Source organism: Tachypleus tridentatus, chromosome 2 (assembly GCF_004210375.1).
Source record: "Tachypleus tridentatus isolate NWPU-2018 chromosome 2, ASM421037v1, whole genome shotgun sequence".
NCBI classification, from domain to species: Eukaryota; Metazoa; Arthropoda; class Merostomata; order Xiphosura; family Limulidae; genus Tachypleus; species Tachypleus tridentatus.
In genome coordinates, this window is record NC_134826.1 from 3304941 (window position 1) to 3312553 (window position 7613).

At 36.0% G+C, this 7613-nt stretch overlaps 1 protein-coding gene across 5 annotated transcripts in view; it reads left to right on the forward strand.

Moving 5' to 3' along the window:
• Positions 1-3361, forward strand: part of LOC143237338 (uncharacterized) — a 37458-nt gene extending 34097 nt beyond the window's left edge. Inside the window, exons 2-3 of one of the 5 annotated variants that reach the window (XM_076476503.1) lie at positions 23-237; positions 1241-3361. In XM_076476503.1, coding sequence (XP_076332618.1) covers positions 23-237; positions 1241-1264 — 239 coding nt within the window. In that variant the 3' untranslated portion in view covers positions 1265-3361. The other 4 variants (XM_076476498.1, XM_076476491.1, XM_076476513.1 and 1 more) reach the window with 4 other exon arrangements.
• Positions 3362-7613: the final 4252 nt, after the last annotated feature.

Sequence of the window (7613 nt, forward strand, 5' to 3'; positions counted from 1 at the left end):
ATATTTGAATATTTGCTTTCAGCCGTTTCGTTGACCACCCCTCTACGACTGGTAATGTTGGACGTTCCATCACCGACTGTTGTCGGCCAAGAAGTAGAGCTTACATGTAGCTTTGACCTTAATGGAGACACTCTGTATTCAGTGAAATGGTACAAGGACGATGTAGAATTCTACCGTTTTGTCCCAAATGACTGGCCTCCTGGACAGTTTCTTCCACTCAGCGGGGTCAGGGTTGATGTGAGTGCATCATTTTTTTCAGTGGTGATATTTTTTGTTTGTTTTTCAGATGTAGAAAAGTCTAGGTTTCTTCTCGATTACCTGAAGCACAGGCTTACATAATAAGTTGCAACGTTTTAGACACATCTGTTGGAAGGGTTTATATAATAGGAATACAAACTTAAACATTCTAACACAAACAAAGAGATAAACTACACGTTTTTGTAACTGTTCAACTAAACTTAAGTGCTGTTTTTGTGCGTGAAAAGCCCGGAAGTGCTGAATCGAGGCAGAATTCCATCGCATTTTTAGATCTCTAAGTTATAACAATGACGAACTATACAGAGGTGGAAGTTAATAAAAATTAAAAAACAAATTAAATCTTGGAGGATTACATTTGAACAGATGCAGTAGATAAAAATATGAAACTTCGATTACTTTGTGTTTAACACTGTTAGAAATGATCAGTCAGCTATTATTTACACTGATAAATAAACACAATCTATTAACTTACATCAGAGTAAGCAAGATTTGTTTGTTTTGCAGGTTCTTATATCATGTAATTCTCCATTTTTACAAAACACTTATTTGGTTTGTGGGATTACTTTTTGAAAATCCTCTTAAAGATTAAGTAAGGTCCACCAGTGCCATCAGTTAGGACTTTAATTACCAGTGTCATTTCGTAACAAACATAATGTTACATAATTAAGTATACTGTGTGTTAGAGAACTCAGTGCATTATAATATTCTATACTATATTTTGTTTTTAGATATTAATTAAAAATTATCAGAATGTGAGTTGTATAATTTTCTTTGGAAAAAAAATATTCCATTAATTAGTAACAAATCAAGAGAAGTACCTTGTTTACTGGATAATCAGAAACCAAGAGATGAACCTTGTTTACTGGATAATCAGGAACCAAGAAATGAACCTTGTTTATTGGATAATCAGGAACCAAGAGATGAACCTTGTTGATTAAGTAATCAGAAACCAAGAGGAGAACCTTGTTTACTGGATAATCAGGAACCAAGAGATGAACCTTGTTGATTAAGTAATCAGAAACCAAGAGGAGAACCTTGTTTACTGGATAATCAGACACCAAGAGATGAACCTTGTTGATTAAGTAATTAGAAACCAAGAGATAAACCTTGTTGATTAAGTAATCAGAAGTCAAAAGAAGAACTTTTTAATTAAGTAATCAGAAACCGAGAGAAGAACCTTGTGTATTAAATAAAACAGAAACCGAGAGAAGAACCTTGTGCATTAAATACACCAGAAACGAGAGAAGAACCTTGTGTATTAAATAAACCAGTAACCGAGAGAAGAACCTTGTGTATTAAATAAACCAGTAACCGAGAGAAGAACCTTGTGTATTAAATAAACCAGTAACCGAGAGAAGAACTTTGTGTATTAAATAAACCAGTAACCGAGAGAAGAACTTTGTGTATTAAATACACCAGAAACCGAGAGAAGAACCTTGTGTATTAAATACACCAGAAACCGAGAGAAGAACCTTGTGTATTAAATACACCAGAAACCGAGAGAAGAACCTTGTGTATTAAATACACCAGAAACCGAGAGAAGAACCTTGTGTATTAAATACACCAGAAACCGAGAGAAGAACCTTGTGTATTAAATACACCAGAAACCGAGAGAAGAACCTTGTGTATTAAATACACCAGAAACCGAGAGAAGAACCTTGTGTATGAAATACACCAGAAACCGAGAGAAGAACCTTGTGTATGAAATACACCAGAAACCGAGAGAAGAACCTTGTGTATGAAATACACCAGAAACAAAGCGAAGAACCTTGTGTATTAAATAAAACAGAAACAAAGCGAAGAACCTTGTGTATTAAATAAAACAGAAACCGAGAGAAGAACCTTGTGTATTAAATACACTAGAACCGAGAGAAGAACCTTGTGTATTAAATACACTAGAACCGAGAGAAGAACCTTGTGTATGAAATACACCAGAAATAGAGAGAAGAACCTTGTGTATTAAATACACCAGAAACCGAGAGAAAAACCTTGTGTATGAAATACACCAGAAATAGAGAGAAGAACCTTGTGTATTAAATACACCAGAAACAAAGCGAAGAACCTTGTGTATTAAATAAAACAGAAACCGAGAGAAGAACCTTGTGTATTAAATAAAACAGAAACCGAGAGAAGAACCTTGTGTATTAAATAAAACAGAAACCGAGAGAAGAACCTTGTGTATTCAACCAGTAACCGAGAGAAGAACCTTGTGTATTAAATAAACCAGTAACCGAGAGAAGAACCTTGTGTATTAAATAAACCAGTAACCGAGAGAAGAACTTTGTGTATTAAATAAACCAGTAACCGAGAGAAGAACCTTGTGTATTAAATACACCAGAAACCGAGAGAAGAACCTTGTGTATTAAATAAACCAGAAACCGAGAGAAAAGCCTTGTGTATTAAATAAACCAGTAACCGAGAGAAGAACCTTGTGTATTAAATACACCAGAAACCGAGAGAAGAACCTTGTGTATTGAATACACCAGAAACCGAGAGAAGAACCTTGTGTATTGAATACACCAGAAACCGAGAGAAGAACCTTGTCTATTAAATACACCAGAAACCGAGAGAAGAACCTTGTGTATTAAATACACCAGAAACCGAGAGAAGAACCTTGTGTATGAAATACACCAGAAACCGAGAGAAGAACCTTGTGTATTAAATAAAACAGAAACCGAGAGAAGAACCTTGTGTATTAAATAAAACAGAAACCGAGAGAAGAACCTTGTGTATTAAATAAAACAGAAACCAAGAGAAGAACCTTGAGTATTAAATAAAACAGAAACTGAGAGAAGAACCTTGTGTATTGTATAATAAGGAATTATAAGTTTAATAATTAATAATGTGTAATAATTAACCAATAACCAAGGCAAAAAGTCTTGCTAACTGAACAATCAGAAACCAAAATAATAATATTGAGAGTTGATGCGTTGGAGGTATTTACATTTATAACTTATATACATATTATATGGATAATTAAACCAGTAAAATATACTTACTATTGGTCTTATTTCACGTCCATTTTTATCTGTCCATCATTACATGTAAGACAAAATAACATATGTTCAACTGAGACTGAAATAAAAGTTACCATTTTGTGACATCCTTTTAGTAACAATTTTTATTTTACTTGTTTTCTAGTCAGCCGTTTAACGAATGAAACTATTACAAACCAACATTACCCATTAAATACTGTTCATATTCATGGCGTCTTCCCTTTAGACCAAATAAGTGTGGCCGTATTCTATAGAGGTTCTTATTCATAACAGTAGCAAAGAATATTAAATTTACGTAATATTTTCTCTTTCTGATTCAGTTATTAGTTCTGAAAATATCAGGAAACATACATGTTTATCTAGGAATACCTTCTCTTTGCACTTCGAGAACCTTTGTTCTGTAAAAATGCGTCATTTTCCCTCATCTTCATTGTCCTTCTAATTAACTGTAATTTTTATATTTAAATTTTCACCACTTTAATGTTACATCATAGTACAACGATTAGAGAGTTTTAGTATCAGACATTGTGTGACTTTACTGTCTTAAAGTTTAAAAGTACTTAAGGCCACCTAACCTACTCTGATTCCTAACTTTGCCTAACTTGATTTCATAAGGATTCTATTTTTGTGTGACTGTGAGGATCAGAGCTATTCTAAGATTGGGAGTCCGTTAATCTTTTCATCATGTCAAAATTTTCGGGCTAGTAATTGCTGACAAAAAATGGATGCAGACAAAACGTTATCAAATTAACATTTTCCTCGGTATCTTCGCCTCTCATAAACTGTACATCTTGCGAGTAATAAACGCATATTGAAAGATACAGTCATTAGAATCCATTTAACCGCATTATAAAACATTAATTTATCACACAAAGTAGTGTGCTCGAAATATAGTTCATCAAATCGATGTTATGTAAATGTAGTTGCTCGAAGTTGTTTTTCTTCGTTATGTTTCAGCTCGAGAGTTCGATACCATACATTGGTTTTGATTGATTGAAACTGAGCACAAAGCTACACAAAGGGCTATCTGTGCTCTGCGCACTACGGGTATCAAAACCCGGTTTCTAGCGATGGGAGTCCCCTGTTACACTAGAGGATTTGATGATAACATGGCAACTTGAACCACTGAAATATTTATTTGAATAGGCTTCGCTATAAACTTGAAACCAGTTCCACGAAATAAAGCTACGCAGTGTTAAGGTTGAACTTTCAAATTCTGATGTTACTGCCTGGCATGACCAGGTGGGTTAAGGAATTCGACTCGTAATCTGAGGGTCGCGGATTCGAATCCCCGTCGCACCAAACACGCTCGCCCTTTCAGCCGTGGAGGCGTTATAAGTGACGGACAATCCCACTATTCGTTGGTAAAAAAGTAGCCGAAGAGTTGGCGGTGGGTGGTGATGACTAGTTGCTTTTCCTCTAGTCTTACACTGCAAAATTAGGGACGGCTAGCGCAGATAGCCCTCGTGTAGCTTTGCGCGAAATTCAAAAGAAACAAACAAACTGACGTCACTAAGTGGAATTAATTTGACTGTTGGTGGACGTACTGACAGTATTATTAGTAAGTGTTATTGGTTAACTTTCCCTTTCTGTATCTAATGTAGTTAAACGTAACAATGGAATAAATAAATATTTTAAGCTTGAAAGGAAGTTAAAAATAGTTTTTACAAGAGAGTTGTTGTTCTTCACGTTATCTCTCAGACATCCAAGAGCTGGTGTAAAGAAATCAGTTAATAATATAGATAAACGTACCAGTTTATTAGTTTATTCGTAACCAAGCACACAGGTACACAGGGGCTATCTGTGCTGAGTTATCCAGAAATATTGAAACTAGATTTCTAGTGTTGAAAGTCCGTAGACATACCGATCCACTAGAGGGCCCTAGCGACGAGATTTTTTTTTCGGACATTTTGATTTATATTGGTCCGTCATGGCCAGGTCGGTTAAGGCGTGTGACTCATAATCCGAGGATTGCGGGTTTGCATCCCCGTCGCACCAAACATGCTCGCCCAATCAGCCGTGTGGGCATTATAATGTGACGATCAATCCCACTATTCGTTGGTAAAAGAGCAGCCCAAGAGTTGGCGATGGGCGGTGATGACTAGCTGCCTTCCCTCTAGTCTTACACTGCTAAATTAGGGACGGCTAGCGCAGATAGCCCTCGAGTAGCTTTGTGCGAAATTCAAAACAAACAAATTTTGATTTATACGTTAATTTACGTGCGTTGCAACTAGAACACATCAAAAGAGTCTAATCTACTATTAAGTAACAATAAAACAAGATTTTACTTCTATGACAGTTATTTAAAAATTTAAACAAAATATTTTTGCTTTGAATTTTGCGCAAAAGCTACAGGAGGGCTCCTGCGCTAGCCGTCCCTAATTTTGTAGTGTAAGACTAGAGGAAAGGCAGTGAGTCATCACCACCCACCGCCAACTCTTGGACTACCCTTTTACCAACGAATAATGGGATTAACCGTCACTTTATAACACCCCACGGTTGAAAGGACGAACATGTTTGGTGTGACGGGGATTCGAACTTGCGACCGTCATATTACTAGTCGAGTGTCTTTACTACCTGGCCATGCCGGCCCCAACGAATAGTTGGATAGACTGTAACATTATAACCCCAAACGGCTGAAGGGACGAGCATGTTTGATGCGACGGGGATTCGAATCCCCAACTCTCGGGTCACGAGGCGAGTGCCTTAACCACCTGGCCATCCCGGACGTTTTTTGTTTTATGTGCTTTGTTACTTATTAGATCTTTCAGATAAACAGAAAAAAAAAGTCTTGGTCAGTTCTGTTGACGAAAACTAATGTTTTGTGTTCGCTAGATGTGTTCCTACAAAGCGTATGCAAGCTTCGCAGGGTACAACCTGTTAATGCTAGTTACCATAGACAGACGAGATCAGTGTTTTACAACGAAGATAAAACAGCATAAAATAGAATATCAGAAAAGCAGTAATTGGAACATTTATCATAGTGCTGGACATTTACGTTCCAATTCACTGAAAAATTGATTTCTGGAAAGCTCTTTCCAGGTTTCTTTTACATTAAGTACCATCATCCAGGCTAAATGACAGAGCCATCTGTTTATCCAATACTTTTGAAGAATTAATTCAGTAATATTTCTTACTTACTTTAGTTCTTGCTTTATTCAGTGTTAAAATATTTTACTGTCTTTTCTAACAACATAAGTGGTGTGTGAACAAACAATTATGAAAGCTAATTTCCTTCTGATGTACCTTTAACACAGTTTTTTTAGAAATGAGTAAAAAAATAAGTCAAGTTTTAAACATCTCTCTACCTTTGAAACCGTAAAAACTCTCTCTCATTTATTATATATATATATATATATATATATATTTGTAATTACATATGTGTATTTTTCTCATACCAAAACAACATTGGGCTATCTGCTGAGTCCACCGAAGGGAATCGAATCCCTGATTGTAGCGTTGTAAATCCGTAGACTTACCGCTGTACCAGCAGGAGACTTTTACAATTATAAGAACCTTTCCAGTATTGAAATATATGGAAATGATAATGGATTATAGCGTAATGTACTATACTTGTAAAACAGATAGAATCCGATGAGACTCATTTAAGACGTTTAGATAACATAATATAATCAATATTACTGATGGATTTATTTTTTATGTTTGATACAATTACTGTAAAAAGTACAAAAAACAGAAAAAAACGAAAAACAGGCAGTTGTTGGTAAAACGGGTTTATATCTGTTATAACGTTGTTTCAAACGTATTGTCAAGATATTATCTGAATGCCACATTTATTCCGATTAAGCAAATAATACATTAATTGCATTATTCATGCTATGTCAGCAGTGACAAACCCTGCACTAATATGAAAGAGTAAAACGGTCACTTTAACACATTTTACACCGTAACATAATAGCCAGGATTCTCAGGATCTATGTGACCGTCAGCATTATCTTATCTTGATTGGTATGTGGAAGGGCATTGTGTTATAGATGTTAATTGCTAAATACCAGCCTAACTAGTTGTATTTTAATTTGGTTCTCAGATGACTAAACACTATATTGGTCTCGGCCTTGGCATGGCCAGGTGGTCAAGGCACTCGTCTTGTAACTTGACGATCGTGGGTTCGAATACCCGTCATATCACATGCTCGCCCTTTCAGTCGTGGGGGCGTTATAATGTTACGCTCAATTCCACTATTCGTTGGTAAAAGAGTAACACAAGAGTTGGCGGTAGGTGGTGATAACTAGTTGCCTTCCCTCTAGTCTTACACTACTAAATTAAGAATGGCTAGCGCAGATAGCCCTCGTGTAGCTTTGCGCGAAATTTAGAGCAAACTAAAACAAAATTTTAGTC